The 16,132-nt window shown below is 34.2% G+C and overlaps 3 protein-coding genes across 5 annotated transcripts; 2 read left to right on the top strand and 1 right to left on the bottom strand.

Moving 5' to 3' along the window:
- The first annotated feature begins 1,095 nt into the window (after nt 1–1,095).
- LOC105801986 (lon protease homolog 2, peroxisomal) lies at nt 1,096–8,301 on the top strand. Of its 3 annotated transcripts, XR_008190654.1 has the most exons (19): nt 1,096–1,254; nt 1,383–1,496; nt 1,821–1,933; nt 2,021–2,129; nt 2,301–2,470; nt 2,641–2,732; nt 2,883–3,062; nt 3,143–3,226; nt 3,528–3,655; nt 3,932–4,133; nt 4,225–4,431; nt 5,107–5,237; nt 5,521–5,734; nt 6,115–6,417; nt 6,645–6,839; nt 7,012–7,257; nt 7,436–7,537; nt 7,786–7,928; nt 8,036–8,301. XR_008190654.1 is itself a non-coding variant. In XM_012633376.2 (18 exons), exons 2-18 carry the CDS (start codon nt 1,390–1,392, stop codon nt 7,873–7,875), a joined length of 2,673 nt encoding a protein of 890 aa, XP_012488830.1. In that variant the 5' UTR covers nt 1,096–1,254; nt 1,383–1,389; the 3' UTR covers nt 7,876–8,301. The 3 variants fall into 3 exon arrangements, 1 of the variants encoding a protein (XP_012488830.1); XM_012633376.2 differs by having other exon boundaries at nt 7,786–8,301; XR_008190655.1 differs by lacking the exon at nt 1,096–1,254 and having other exon boundaries at nt 1,331–1,496.
- Nucleotides 8,302–10,883: 2,582 nt separating this feature from the next.
- On the top strand, nt 10,884–14,618 carry LOC105801988 (pyruvate kinase isozyme G, chloroplastic). The gene is made up of 12 exons (XM_012633379.2): nt 10,884–11,284; nt 11,364–11,642; nt 11,829–11,994; nt 12,314–12,448; nt 12,552–12,662; nt 12,754–12,842; nt 12,936–12,998; nt 13,246–13,421; nt 13,535–13,637; nt 13,738–13,886; nt 14,000–14,108; nt 14,269–14,618. The coding sequence occupies exons 1-12, from the start codon at nt 11,066–11,068 to the stop codon at nt 14,380–14,382; spliced, it is 1,713 nt and encodes a 570-aa protein (XP_012488833.1). The 5' UTR covers nt 10,884–11,065; the 3' UTR covers nt 14,383–14,618.
- A 320-nt stretch (nt 14,619–14,938) lies between these two features.
- On the bottom strand, nt 14,939–15,831 carry LOC105801990 (glycine cleavage system H protein, mitochondrial). Its single transcript, XM_012633380.2, has 4 exons — nt 15,638–15,831; nt 15,482–15,570; nt 15,232–15,402; nt 14,939–15,151 (listed from the first exon to the last, which is right to left on the bottom strand). Exons 1-4 carry the CDS (start codon nt 15,738–15,740, stop codon nt 15,023–15,025), a joined length of 492 nt encoding a protein of 163 aa, XP_012488834.1. The 5' UTR covers nt 15,741–15,831; the 3' UTR covers nt 14,939–15,022.
- Nucleotides 15,832–16,132: the final 301 nt, after the last annotated feature.

The following is a 16,132-nucleotide window of genomic DNA, read 5'->3' as shown; positions in this document are numbered from 1 at the left end:
ATGAAATAAAATTGATAAATATAAATTTGGATAATGAAATATATTATTTTAAAATAGTTTTATATTTAATGTATTATTTTATCAAACCACGTGGGGTAATAGTCGGAAGAAAAGAAATATAAGAGACCATATCTTGACATCTTATTAAAATTAAAAATTTTATTATGGGTGGAAATTATAAATTTAGAATATAAATATATGTTTAAAATAACATATAATAAATAATGAAACGTAATGTTTGAAATTATTTAGTAATAACACATGAAATATGTATATTATTAAAATGAAAAAATAGATTAAATTATTTATTATGGTGTTGTCATCAACCTTAAGTTAGTGTCGAATTAACTTGTAACATCTACTCAAACAAATACATTATTAATAAATACAACTGATGAAGAAAATAAAAGTATGTAATAAAATTAAAATGTATAAAAATATAAAAATAAAGTTTTAATTGAGTGATAAATTAAAAGTTTTACTAATATAATTGGTGTGGATTTAAATCCACGCTATGCATCTTTTTCTTGTTTTTAAAGTGAAAAGATTAAAGTACACTCAAATAATATTAATTATTTTAGTTACATGAAAATATTCTCATAACTTCCTATCTCGAGTTAGTGACTCAATTGAAAGTGACACCAACTCAATCATTGACTTATTAATAGTATAGATAAATGTCTATATAAAATAAACAGAATAAAATAAAATTCTATTTGAAGAAATTCTTCAAATAATAAGCAAAGAAACAACCATACAGAACATTCGGTTTGGTTAAAACATAATATAAGTTGTTGTATTCTTCGTACATTTAGAATTCAATCTTGATCTAGATTTATTTTAGGAACTTAAAATTTTACTTTTAAATTTTAAATTTAAGATGCAATTATAATGTCAATGTTTTTGTTACAAATACTACCGAGTGAATTTTTCTTATTTCAAAAGTCATATATCATTAAATTTAATAAATTTTTTAACAATATTCAGAATTCAACCTAAATTTTAAATTTAAAAAAACTAAAAATACATGTACTTGAAGCATATTTTAAACTTCCTGAGTTATATTACTAACAAGAATTTAAATATATATATATATATGAAAGAAAGAAACTCAATAATGGCAAAATAAAATAAAAAATAAGTGCCAGAAAGAAAAAAAAGCGTCGGCGTGGGTTCAGTTAAAATACCAAAAGCAAATCCCCAGCTGCATCCCGCACCCGAGCAGAGCACAGCAGGCACTGGCAGTGGGCACTGGTAGGCTCCCCACGCGCTTTTTCATCTCTTGATTTTTCGTTTCTTTTTTCCTTCTATTTAAACCTCAGCTAAACAAAGTAGTAATCTCCCTTTCTGGTTCTGGTTTCTCTTTTATTTTCTCTGAGAAGCTGAAAAATGGCGGAATCGGTGGAGTTGCCAGGTCGTTTAGCAATTCTTCCATTCAGAAACAAAGTTTTATTGCCTGGCGCCTTTATTCGAATTCGCTGCACTTCACAGAGCAGGTCTCCTTTTTTTTATTCAAATTTTCTTTTGACTGAACTTTATTAACGAGTTATAAATTCTTCTCTCTCGTTTGTTTCCTCAGAAAATCACAGTTCAAGGAAGCTTAAAAATTTTGAATTAGGATCGTTTATATGATTCTCTCTTTTCAAAACATCAAAGTATTGAGCTCTTACGTGTTCGTTGAGTTTTCTAAGTTTATTTAATTTTCTGTTTGTTTTAGCTGGATAATAAACATAAAAAGCTAGTAGAATCAGGAATTGATTCGTTATTTGTTCTGCGTGGAAGCTTTGAATATTAGAGAATAACATGGTTTGACTATGCAGTGTAAAATTGGTGGAGCAAGAGTTATGGCAGCGAGAGGAGAAAGGATTAATAGGAATTCTTCCGGTTCAAGATGCTGCTGAGACGACCTCCATGGATTCCATGTTATCTCAAGGTGTTTTGCCTATCAAAAGTCCAGTTTTAATTGTTTAAAAAGAACGTCTATAATTAGTACGTGAGTGTTCTTTTAACGGTTTTTCAGGTGTTGGAAGTGAATCAGGTGAGCGAAGCTCGAACGTTCAGGTTAGCACATCTGATGCTCACAAGGTTGATGGGAAAAACCCTTCAGAAGTCATTCACTGGCATAACAGGTACTTTTCAATTCATCTTCTGCTATTATTTCGTGCTTTCAGATTATTGCTGCATCAAGCTTGCATCATTTTGGAGAGTATCAGGCAAAATCTTGTAATTTACTGATTTAGCTCTTGTTATGACGTACTTCTCTACTTATGGTGCTGAATTCTGCTTTTATATTGTATCAGGGGAGTGGCAGCACGAGCTTTGCATCTATCAAGAGGAGTGGAGAAACCAAGTGGGAGGGTCACATACATTGTCGTCCTTGAGGGTTTATGCAGATTCAATATAGAGGAACTTAACACACGAGGACCTTACTGCACTGCAAAGATATCTCCACTTGAGATGACTAAGTCCGGTAAGTTGGTATCACAGTCTTTCTTGCATATGCATAGTTCTGTTTTTTATTTTATTTTAGTTGCGAGTGTTCTTTTCAAAAGCATTGGAAGGAACGTTGTTTATGGTTCTAACATGCATTGTTTTTAGGCTATTTTCTGATCAGTATCTTTTACCTTTTAACTTGTTTAGAGATGGAACAAGTGGAACAAGATCCAGATTTTGTAACACTGTCTCGCCAGTTCAAAGCAATAGCCATGGAGCTAATTTCTATTCTTGAACAGGTAAAATAGTTAACTTATTTGTTTTACTTATTAGTAACTATGACATATGCATTAAGCCAATTAAGATTGCTAGTTCTCCTGTTGATTGTAAATTTCGGCTAGGTTTTATGTTGTCATTCTTGGTACTTAATGTTCCTTTGCTGCTTGTAGAAACAAAAAACTGGTGGAAGGATAAAAGTTCTTTTGGAGACGCTTCCGTTTCACAAATTGGCCGATATATTTGTTGCTAGCTTTGAGATCAGTTTTGAAGAGCAGCTCTGTATGTTGGACTCTGTTGATCCTAAAGTAAGGCTTTCGAAAGCTACTGAGTTAGTTGACAGGCATTTGCAGGTGCATTATTTACTTATGGTTAATAACGTTAATTTAATTCTTCTTCTGGAATCCAGTCTTTTAATGTATTACTTGTGCAGTCAATACGTGTAGCAGAGAAGATTACACAAAAGGTTGAAGGGCAATTGTCAAAATCACAGAAGGAATATCTTTTGCGACAGCAGGTTAGCAGTTAGCTTTCTTACTTCTGCTGCAGGCATTGCTAGAGGGAGTGGAAAGTAGAGGGCACTACAGATTTTGGTGGTTATTGAACTAGTTAATACTATATGATTTGTTGTTTTCCAGCTGTTTGTATAGCACCAGTCAAGGTGGATATAGTCCACATATGTAATAATCTTTCTTGGTGGCTTCTCATGTCTAATTTCCAGTGCTGAGTTGGCTTCTGGAAAAACCATTATTTGATTATTATTTTTGTAAGTTTTATTGCCTAATTATTCGTCATTTGGATATTCAAATGCATTCCAGATGAGAGCAATAAAAGAGGAGCTAGGAGACAATGATGATGATGAGGATGATTTGGCTTCCCTGGAAAGAAAGATGCAGAATGCAGGGATGCCTTCAAATATCTGGAAGCATGCACAGAGGGAGTTGAGGTATTATTTGAGATAGCAGTAAAAATGGCACAATTTTGTTATCTGCGGCCAAAATGTAGTTGTTGATAGCAATCTAAGTCCTGGGGATATTAATGGAAGCTATAAGCAAATTATCTTACAGCATTTAATTTTTGTTGATGGTATCACTTGCCACTCTTGTTTCTGTTGCATTTTCGAAAAAGTTATGTGATCCTAACTTGTTACTATTCTATATTTTAATTGGATACGAGGTCTAGCAAAGTTCATTTGTTTGTTATTTTTATTCTTTTATTTCAGGAGGCTTAAGAAAATGCAACCACAGCAACCTGGATATAATAGTTCACGTGTTTACTTGGACCTTCTTGCTGATCTGCCTTGGCAGAAGGCCAGTGAAGAACAGGAATTGGACTTAAAGGCTGCAAAAGATCATCTTGATTGTGACCACTATGGTCTAGTGAAGATCAAACAACGGATTATCGAATATCTGGCTGTTCGCAAGGTTGACCAAACTATCTATATCTTGTTGCCTTGAAGGCTAAATCTTGTACTTTTGGTTTGAAGTTAATTTGATTTGAATTATTTGCACTCAGCTTAAGCCAGATGCAAGAGGTCCAGTGCTGTGCTTTGTTGGCCCACCAGGTGTGGGGAAAACATCATTAGCGTCATCAATTGCTGCTGCTTTGGGTAGAAAATTTATACGTATATCCCTCGGAGGTGTCAAGGATGAGGCTGATATCCGAGGACATAGGAGAACATACATTGGAAGTATGCCAGGACGTCTTATTGATGGGTTAAAGGTATAAATAGTTTCATGAATTAGACGTTATTCTGTACTCTTTTTTTCATCTTATGGCATACTGTTTTCCAAATGATGCTTGTCCCAACTGGTTAAGAATATTTATAATCGTTAGAGGTCTAGATTGTTTTAACAGACTGTGATTTAGCTACCTGTTTGTTCTCATTCTTCTTTGTGATTTTCTCTCGGTCTACTTTCTCAGTAACTGATTTATTAGTCTTTGGGACATTATTAGCATCTGCAACTTCATGAGCAGTCTTAATTTTGATCTGTGTAGTCAATTTCCGGTCTTAAATAGGCTCGAGTTCGATCTATTCAGCTGTTAACTTACATACCATTTCATTTTGCGGTTGTACTGCATAGTATCTTTCTGTGCTTGCTATTTATATGTGATTCTGTGTGTTACTGCACAAATATATGTTATTCTGAGAAGTGGTGGTGCATTTTGCCCCATCAATTTGTTCGAGCTTAGAACTGAATGAAAATTTTGTTTGTAGATTGTAAATACCAAATTTATCATAAGTTGAATTATCTTCTGTTGAGAGTACATAGAATCTGAAGTTTGGAGAACTGAATCCCCATAAATTAAGATTATCCATATCCTCATGGGAGCATTCATATTACGTCAATGATTATTGGTCTTACTGTAATTGTCATTTTAACTTTTGGCTTCTAGAGAGTAGGTGTTTGCAACCCAGTCATGCTATTGGATGAGATTGACAAGACAGGTTCTGATGTGCGTGGTGATCCAGCTTCAGCTCTACTGGAGGTTCTTGATCCTGAGCAGAATAAATCTTTTAATGATCAGTATCCTACTTTCTTCTGAGTCTAGATTAACATACTGAGCCTTGGTTTTTGATAAACCTCATTTACTTTATTGATCTGTTATTAGTAAATCCTTAAGAAAATTGCATTATAGTTTTACTATATGGCTTTTATTTTAGATTTATTCAATTAGCCCTTTTCTTTTTGGAACTGTATATAATATTTTTGCAGATTTTACATGTTTATTTGCATCTATCTCCTTTATCATTAACAATGTGATGAATGTGAGTAGATTCCTTGTGGTTCTTTAACTGAGGTTGTATAGCTATTTGAATGTTCCATTTGACCTTTCAAAGGTGATTTTTGTGGCTACCGCAAATAGGATGCAGCCTATTCCTCCCCCACTCTTGGACAGGATGGAAGTCATTGAGCTGCCTGGATATACAGCTGAAGAAAAGCTCAGAATAGCCATGCAACATTTGATCCCAAGAGTCTTGGATCAGCATGGATTGAGCTCTGCGTTCCTTCAAATTCCAGAGGTATTTGTCACGTGTTCATCTTTTCACTCTAAGTTCATTAACATCTGTTGCTTCCTGATACCTGAGATGTTTTGAGAAATTTGTCAACTGGTGTTTTTGCTCCCTCATCACCTCCGTGGTTGAATAAGCAATTATAGGACTAATGTATTGATGTCTACACAGTGTTGCCTTTATTGATTATCCTCATGGAAGATCTCTAGACTGTTTCACTTTCAACATATAACAAAATGAAGCTACTTTCATTACTTGAACTCTTCTGTTTAGAATTTAGCTTGAGATTTCAGAGTAAGATGCAAGATGAAAGAAGCAACTTTGATCTGAATATGAGACTTGTATGTTATTGTATAATCTTCTCTTAGTGCTTTTGTTTTTGGTGGTAGGACATGGTTAAACTTGTCATTCAGAGGTACACCAGGGAAGCTGGCGTCCGTAATCTGGAAAGGAACTTGGCTGCCTTAGCTCGTGCTGCTGCAGTAAGAGTTGCTGAGCGAGAACAGGCTGTCTCAGTTAGCAAAGATGTTCATAAGATAACTTCACCACTGTTGGATAACAGGCTTGCTGAGGGAGCAGAAATGGAAATGGAAGTCATTCCAATGGTTGTAAATAATCATGAGATATCAAATGCATTCAGAATTGCCTCACCTTTGGTTGTTGATGAGGCTATGCTGGAAAAAATATTGGGGGTAATAATTCCTCATTTTACTCCTTTTATCAGGATAATCACCTTTATTTCTTTTTATTTTTTTGGAGCAGCCTTATGATTCACTTTTGTAAATCTTCACAACCGGTTCATATTAAAAAACTTAAATTCTGGGGAGGGGGCATAGTTGAATATGTTTATGCTTACTGTAGGTTGAGTTCATATTCTTTCTGAACATGCCCTAGGACACTTATTTACTCTCTAATGCAGCCTCCTAGATTTGACGATCAAGAAGCTGCAGATCGTGTTGCCACTCCTGGAGTATCTGTTGGGCTTGTTTGGACAGCTTTTGGAGGAGAGGTTCAGTTTGTGGAGGCTACGTCAGTGGTTGGAAATGGTGAATTGCGTCTTACAGGACAACTTGGTGATGTTATTAAAGAATCAGCACAAATAGCACTGACATGGGTATCCTCTCTTAAATCACATAAATCTATCAACTTTACCAATTGACAATCTGAATTATTCAAAAGTTGTATAGAGTACTTCCTCTCAACTTTATTTTGATGACTTCATATGGTAGTGATTCAAAATGTATATTCCTTTATGGTTTGATGTGAAAGAGTTCCCTATATTTCAGGTAAGAGCCAGGGTGGAGGATCTTAAGTTAGCAGCTGCTGAGGAAACCGATCTGCTGCAGGGCAAAGATATTCATATACATTTTCCTGCTGGGGCTGTACCCAAAGATGGACCTTCAGCTGGTGTGACCCTTGTAACAGCGTTGGTCTCACTGTTTAGTCAGAAAAATGTAAGAGCAGATACAGCAATGACTGGAGAAATGACGCTGAGAGGTCTCGTGTTACCTGTTGGTGGTGTCAAGGATAAGGTGTGTTTTGTGAGCTATTCCTACTACTTTTCTTTGTTTCCAGCGAAAAATATGTATTTTGATACATTTTGGTTACATACTTACATCAGATGGTATTCAGCAACAAACAGAGAGACTGTAAAGGCTTTTGGTTCTCATCATTTTCGATACATCTTGCTTTTGTAAATGAAATATGCAGGTACTAGCAGCACACCGTTACGGTATCAAGAGGGTTATTTTGCCAGAGAGAAATCTGAAGGATTTAGTTGAAGTACCTGCGGATGTGCTTTCCAGTCTGGAGGTAACTTTTCCCCTTTATTTGAAGCAAAAATGTTTCTCGAGCTGAGACACTGAAACTATAAATTGTTATAAGCTCCTATTTATCTAATCTTCAATCAGCATGCAACAAAAAGTTGGTTCTGTTTCCCGCACATAAGGTTTTGCCATTACAGTGAGTTCTTTAGGCATTTTGTTAAGGGAACAAGAATTGAATCTTTGATCAGAATACGCCTCTTTTTGCTTATCGTGTATAATTTATTGTATTGCCAGATTCTGGTGGCAAAGCGAATGGAAGACGTGTTGGAGCATGCATTTGATGGGGGATGTCCCTGGAGACAACACCAACACTCAAAATTATAACAAAGCTCTTGAACTCAAAGGCATTGATCTATCTAACATGTCTCCCGCGACAGGTGATTCTAATCTAACATGTTGCCTTTGGGAACATGTAAATGAGGTTAGCTGTTCTGGTCCAGCAAAGAGAATTTAACCCTTTTGCAAATGGGGCCTTCTTATATAGGTGTGTGTTTACAAGTTTCCCAGGAGCGGAAAATCACTGATTGCCATATGCATTTACTTCCGAGGCAAGGTATCCTATTCCTTCTAATTCTTCTTCTTCTTTTGTGTTTTCTTTCTAATATATGTATAATTTGTAGCCACGCAAAGTATATTTAACTCTCAATTAAGAATTCAATTACGAAATTCTGATGAGAAAGTATCAAATGTGTACAATGGATTTGACTCATCTTTTCAAGAATGATCAAATGTCAGCATTTCTTGTATAAACTCACTCATAAAGATACTTGAATCTAAAACAAAACCAATGCATGTCTTTGTGACTAAGAACATAATTTTATGTTTTCCGTCTTCACACTGCTTTCACTCACTAGCAGTGTCAATCATATCATCCGCCATCACTGCAACTTTTCCTTTTACGTTACCAATTAGGTTCATCACCTGAACAATAAAAATTAGGCATGGAATTGGAGACATTAATGTAATAATTACAGGACTGAAGAATACAACACAAACTAAGGTAAAAGTATTATGGAGGTCCATGTACTAAGAGTCGAATTGCATTTTACCCTTTCTGTTAAGAAAACATGAGCAAATTAGTCTTTGTAAGTTAGATCAAATAGCAAATTAGTCAACGAAGGATCTTGTCATTAAGTTTTGGGGGGCTTAACTAAAATTTTTAAAACTTGGGTTTTAATGAGAATTTTTAAAAATTTTGGAAGGTCTAATTGAAACTTTTAAAAAATTTATAGGTTTTATGAAAATTTACAAAAAAAAAAAAACAAAATGAAAAGTCCCCCAGGATCCATATTTGAAATTGACTATTTTGTTAAAAATTTTATCCATTTATACTATTAAAATTTTGTCCTTATACATCAACACACGTGTCATTGATTGGTTATTCCACCATCTACATAAGGTTTTTTAACAAATAGGTAAAATTTTAACAAAAATATCAATTTAACCATTAATCTAAAGTACAGTGATTAATTTACCTACCTACCTATTTTTAATAGAATGAACAAAATATAAACTAACTTTTAGTATTTACATACCATAACACTTATATCTCAAAACTGAGCGGTACTAAGATAAATGAACACCCCAAACTGAGCGTTACTAAGACAAATTAATATCAGTTACGTACTTCAGCTATTATCGAAAAAAGTGCAACCATTTTCCTAACTGATTGTACTTATCATTGCTGCCAAATGTACTACCTGGGCAAAAATATATACTGCTCTATTAGATTCTCACTTGCAGGAAGACATGTTGGTTGCACTAAAATGAACTATTAATAACTTCACCATATCCTCCGGTTTAAAGTTTAAACTGCAAAGAATCATGAGAGATGATATGCATAACTTTCCAATTCAGCAATATTTTCATATTTCCAATAAATATTTTGTTTAGATTCAAATGATATGTTTTATGATTTTTTTTTACTTATTTAGCATTTAAAAACCAGTTTTATCTTTTTTTATGTATTAATTTTGTATTTAGTTTATTAATGAAATCTTAAATTAATTAATGCAAAAATTGAACAAATTATATAATATAATTAAATTATTATATACATTTAAATCCGTGCATTATACACACATAATATTATTATTATTATTATCAGTAAATTTATTAAAAATTTAAGCATAGAAGCGGGTGAGGCAGGGGGTGTGACAGGGCTCCGCCTCTAAAATACAAGATTTAAATTTCAATCTTTAAAAATTTATAAAATTTTAAATTAATACATAATAAAATAAAATGATAAAATTTTAATTTAATCCTTTAAAAATTATAAAGATATAAGTTATTAAGATAGTAAAATTGTATTTTAACTCTCATAAATTTATACAATTTAATTCCATCCAGAAACAACTTGACTTCACCCTAATCATAAGTATAATACAATTACAAATAGATAGAAATCAAATATTTATTTTCTCAACTTTTACCCATAATACCAAATTTTCATTACCAATGCAATGGAGTTGAATTTTCTTTTAAATTTTACTAATACAAAAACAATACAATTATAAGTACATGGCACGTACAAATTACAAGTATACATTCGACTAATACAATACACAACAAACAAAAAATTAAACAAAACTTGATTAATTGGAAGGAATCCAAAGCCCACATAAGATATATGTACACAGAAATTGGATTATGAGAATTTTTTTCAAACCCACTCCGAGAAATATTTTTATGACATGATGATTTATTTGGCTCTTCAATTTTATCAAAAAATTATTTTAGTTTTTCATTTTATTTTATTTTTTGTCTCTTTTAGGCCTTAAATATTTGTTGACTTGACATACACGTGAATTATCATATAGATGACATGTTAATATTTAATTGTATTTTTAAAATTTAAAATATTTAAAATATATTTTAAATAATTTAGTGATTTTAATTTTTAAAAATAATTTTATGTGTTTTTCTGAATTTTAAATTTAAAAATTAATTAAATGATGGTACGTGTATACAATATCAGTATTAATTTTTTTATTTATGTTGGAGCGATCTAATAAAAATCTAAATTTAAAGATTGAAAAAAGTAGAATTAAATGAAAATTAAAATGATTTTTATAAAGATAGGAAGGAAAAAATGATTATGACTATCCCTCTGGAACAGCCTTGAACAAATAAGAAAAATACAGTCTGTTTGGGTTTATTGAAAATCAATGTTTGGAAGCAGAAAATGGAAACAAAATTATTTTTTGTTTTAATGGCAGCTCAATTCTCAAAAGACTGAAAATGGAGTAACTTTTGATAATAAACAAAAGCATGAATTGCCAAGTGTAAGAATGTATGATATTTTGCATGACGCGCTGCGACTGGATCTAACCTTAACTGCCTGTGTGTTTCCATTTATTGTACCCTACACCCTTCACTTACAGGGACCAGCAACAGCGACGGCGCACAGAAACTCCTAACTGTCCTAATACTATCTAAGGAGACCCCATCTCTGTTTTCCTCTAAACACAAATAAATAAAATATCTGCCTCTGTTCTGTTCAGGAGTGTTGGAAATGGCGGCGATTACTACCATCTTAACCGACGCTTCCGCCGTCGCCCCCGCTGATTTGTCGTCTTTCCGTACCATCTCCGACCATTCACTGTTCGATTCCGTAACCAATTGGACTAAACGACGTCTCTTTTCCTCTAAAGGAGATTCATCTTTTCCAATCAGATCCATGCACAACACTCAAACCGGCGTCGCTTCTTCCACCAACGGCCATTTCAACGCTGTCGGTTTCAATATGCTCGACCCAATTTCTTTTCCCTTTTCTTTTCCATGTTATTTATTTTGATTGTTCCCTTTTCTAGGACAAGCTGAAATCTACAGTCGAGCTTTTAAACGGCGGGGCATTAGGACAAGTGAAAATGAACTCGAGTCACCGGAGAAAAACCAAGATCGTTTGCACCATCGGTCCTTCGACGAGCTCACGTGAGATGATATGGAAACTGGCTGAAGCTGGAATGAATGTGGCTCGCCTGAATATGTCCCATGGTGACCATGCTTCTCATAAAAAAACCATTGATCTTGTTAAGGAATACAATGCCCAATTTGAAGACAAAGTTATTGCTATAATGTTGGACACTAAGGTATACCCAGTTTCATATATATATATATATGTGTGTGTGTTCATCATAAGTGCACAATTTTTAACTGATTAGGCACTACATAGCAAAACCCAGATTTTAATAGCATGCATAGATTAGGAATTAAACTTCTTTTAGCCTTAGTTGTGATGTGATGTGGTTGTCTGGTTAATATGCTCTTTTGTTTAGGGTCCCGAGGTTCGAAGCGGTGATGTTCCTCGACCAATACAGCTTAAAGAGGGCCAAGAATTTAAATTCACTATCAGGAGAGGAGTTAGCACTGAAGATACCGTTAGCGTAAACTATGACGACTTTGTGAATGATGTCGAAGTTGGAGACATACTATTAGTTGATGGTGAGAACAGATTTCAATTTGATGTCTTTGTTAGCCGTGTTGTCTTTTGTTTTAGAATTTATGATGCTATAATTAGAAGTAGAACTGATCAAATAAGTTTTAACGAATCGTTCCTATGTCGTTTCCTCTCGGAATAGAACAAAATCCTTTTGTCTTTAATCCTCATCCTGTTTTCTGGTTCTGCATTTAATGTATTTGATCTGTAATTTTGAAAAACACGACAAATTCCAGGAACTATTCGCTAATCAAAAACAAGTGTTTGTTGAGTTTTTACTTGTATATGTAACTTAACGAGTTGTTCCATGTCTCTGTATGGCAGGTGGAATGATGTCGCTAGCTGTGAAGTCAAAGACAAAGGATTTGGTTACATGTGTAGTAGTTGATGGCGGAGAGCTCAAATCGAGGCGCCATTTAAACGTGCGTGGAAAAAGTGCAACTTTGCCATCGATAACAGGTTATTCATGCAGTTGTTTTGACGTTTTACTTAAAACACTGTCTAATTTGTTCAACTTTGATTGCTGATAGAAAATTTTGAATGGTACACGTTGAGTTTACAGACAAAGATTGGGAAGATATCAAATTTGGGGTGGACAACCAAGTTGATTTTTATGCCGTTTCTTTCGTGAAGGATGCTAAGGTAGTCCATGAGTTGAAAGATTATCTTAAAGGTAAAATTTAATTCTAGTTTAGTCATGGTGTGTATTATATTATATGGTTTTCCACACTTGTGATTGTTTTCTTTACCAAATTCTTTTGCAGGTTGCAATGCAGACATTCACGTGATTGTGAAAATTGAAAGTGCTGATTCTATACCGAACCTTCACTCTATAATTTCCGCTTCTGATGGGGTTTGTTTTTATATTCTCGAATAATTTGTTTATAATCTCGAAAAGCTTTAAAAGAAAATGTAGATTTAACTGCTGTCATGGACATTATTATAGGCAATGGTTGCTCGAGGAGACCTTGGAGCTGAACTTCCAATCGAGGAAGTCCCTTTATTGCAGGTAACTTTTAAATCTCAACATGTCTCGATTTAATATAGATCTATTAAAGAAAGAATCAAGGATCATACAATGAGGTAAATTTATAAGCCGTGAAATGGTTTTAAAACCGTATGCATTTTTTGTATTGGAGAACTTATAGAGACATACGCAATTGTTGTGTCCTACCTGAACCAATGAAGTTTTGATTGTAGGATTAAATATCATTTTCCAATTCCAAATATAACAACTTGTTATCATGTTCTAATAGGAAGACATCATCAGAAGGTGTCGTGATATGCATAAAACGGTAATCGTGGCAACAAACATGCTCGAAAGTATGATTAATCATCCTACACCAACAAGAGCTGAAGTTTCTGACATCGCAATTGCTGTTCGAGAAGGCGCTGATGCAATTATGCTTTCTGGAGAAACTGCACACGGGAAGTGAGTAATTATTGTTAGATGCTATCAGAAATACTTGCTTTCCGGAATAATCATGGATGCTTGTTCGTTTTAAATATTAGTGGCTAATTTTCCTTTGATGACAATAACCACAGGTATCCGATTAAAGCCGCTAAAGTCATGCACACTGTAGCATTGAGGACTGAGTCAAGTCTTCCACTCAATGTTATGCCTCCTGTTCGTTTTAATGCTTACAAGGTAATCGGTTTTCGGAATTTGCTATATTATCATTCAAGGTTGTGTCCTCTTTGTAGTTTTGCAATTCATAATCTGACCGTGTTATGGCATTGTTTCCCAGAGTCATATGGGTGAAATGTTTGCTTTCCATTCCACGACCATGGCTAATACTCTCAATACACCAATCGTGGTCTTTACAAGAACTGGATCCATGGCTATACTATTGAGTCATTACCGTCCTTCCTCTTCAATCTTTGCCTTCACGAACAAGTCAGTTTTAGTAGCCATACTACATAAACAATTTTTTTCGCCCTTATTTTGAATTAGAACTTGTTTCTGTTCCTTATTCTCACTTTTGTGCTGTAATTATCATTTCTTGACAGGGAAAGAATTAAGCAGAGGCTGGCGCTTTATCAAGGCGTGATACCGATATATATGCAGTTTTCAGATGATGCGGAGGAGACTTTTTCTCGAGCACTAAAGCTGTTAACGGTAAAATACACTATCTAGTTTCTTTAATTTGAGATCTTAACAGTAAAACAACGCATGACATCAGTGAGCTCGCCCTCCTTCAGGCTATCGATGTTTTTTTATTAGATCAACTACTTGATATGTCTGAACAATTATCTGATACAAATTTTTGATGATTTAGGGCAAGAACTTGGTGGAGGAGGGAGAATTCATTACTCTTGTCCAAAGCGGAGCGCAACCGATCTGGCGTCGAGAATCCACCCATCATATTCAAGTTCGAAAAGTTGAACTATGATAGCCTATGATGCAAGAGAAAAGACACTTTTTTTTCTTTCTTGTCATAGAAGTTACGAAATGGTAGGCAAATGATAGACATGTTTTCAGGTTTTTAACTTTTTTATTACAATGTTTGTAATTTCCTTTTTCTTTTTTTGAGTAAAGAAAATTGAAAAACAAAAATAAAATACCAGTCTTGTAAACATAGACAAATTGTGGCAATTTCAGCAGCTTCATGCATGAGAGATAGCAAAACCCGAATTGTCTTGTGAATTTTGAATTGGTTCTTTTGAAAAGTGGATGCAAGGCGAGGGGCGAGGGGCGAGGGGCCGATTTTTGTGAAATAATAAGTATAGAACTATTATAGTAACTGCTTAAACATACATTAAAAATATGTTAAAACCCTAAAAGATTTTACATTTTTCCTTGGTCGTCGTTTTTCTCAAAACTGAACTTCAAACTACTGTGATGCTATGGTGGATTTGACAACTTTTTTTTGTCTCGCGTCATTGCCATGTAAGAATCTAGTAAACTAAAAACCTACTTAAATAAGAAAAAAAATTAAGATATAAGGATTAAAGAAAGTGAAGAATGTGGATTATTATTAATAACATAGAACATGTGTAAAAAAACAAGCTTAGTTGGGTGATACAAAGTTATTAGTGGGAAGCATCTTCTTCCTCACAGAATTTGGTGTATTCCTTTGGACCCATCAAGGATTCTAATTCTGAAGGACTGCCGGGTTTCACCTTTATCATCCATCCTCCTTCATATGGGCTTGAATTGATCTTCAAATACCCAAAATTTTTAACATAAGTTGCTAAGCAGAAGAATAAAAAGAAAATAAAAATGATAAGTTTTGATTTACCAGGCCAGGAGTTTCAGTAAGCTTGGAGTTAACCTCAACGATTTCACCAGAGATAGGGGAATTGACATCACTGGTTGCTTTAACACTTTCAACAGCCCCAAACCCTTTTCCTTTGCTCACTGAACCACCTGGTTCTGGCAGCTCTACAAACACTACCTCTCCTAAATGGTCCTGCAATTTATGTAAATTGTAAATCTCTATGCCCCGTAAAACAGACATGAAAAATGCTTTGATTTTCATAGAAACAAACCTGAGCATGGTCAGTGATGCCAATGGTAGCTACTGGACCTTCGTGCTTCACCCATTCATGTGATTCAGCATATTTCAACCCATCCAAAACTGTAAAAAAAAATAATAAATTCAACACATTTAGAAGAAACAAACATGGAATAGAAAGGAGAGGTACCAGTGGAAAAGCATCTGGAGAGGGAGAAAACAGGGGCTTTGGTGGTAGCACAAGAAATTTTGAGGGCATTGGCAGTGGTAGAAGCCCACATTCTCAGTGCCATGATTTTCGGCTTTTTGATTGCCTGCAAATGAAGAAGATGGGTTTATTTTGATTGGTGTGAGCCCGGTTCTTTTTTATCTTGTATGAATGGTAGGCAACGAAAGCCTCATCCTTATTAAGAAAAACCAGATTTACAATGACACACACCATCCTGTTTTTACTTTTTCATGTGAGCATTTCCTTGTCCTCTACGCCACCAGTTTAATCGATTTTTTTTACCGATGGACTTATTTAAAATATATTTAAATTTTAAATATTAATTTAAGTCTATCGATTTAGTTATGAAATTTAATAATAAATAACTTCACCATCAAAAACGGTTTAAACCGAAATAGACTTAATCGAATATTTTAAAATATATATATCGTTTACTCTCTTTATAACAACCTCATT

Source organism: Gossypium raimondii, chromosome 11 (genome assembly GCF_025698545.1).
Source record: "Gossypium raimondii isolate GPD5lz chromosome 11, ASM2569854v1, whole genome shotgun sequence".
Classification (NCBI taxonomy): domain Eukaryota; kingdom Viridiplantae; phylum Streptophyta; class Magnoliopsida; order Malvales; family Malvaceae; genus Gossypium; species Gossypium raimondii.
The sequence above is the reverse complement of the archived record's forward strand: the minus strand, read 5'-3'. Positions and strand labels throughout refer to the sequence as shown.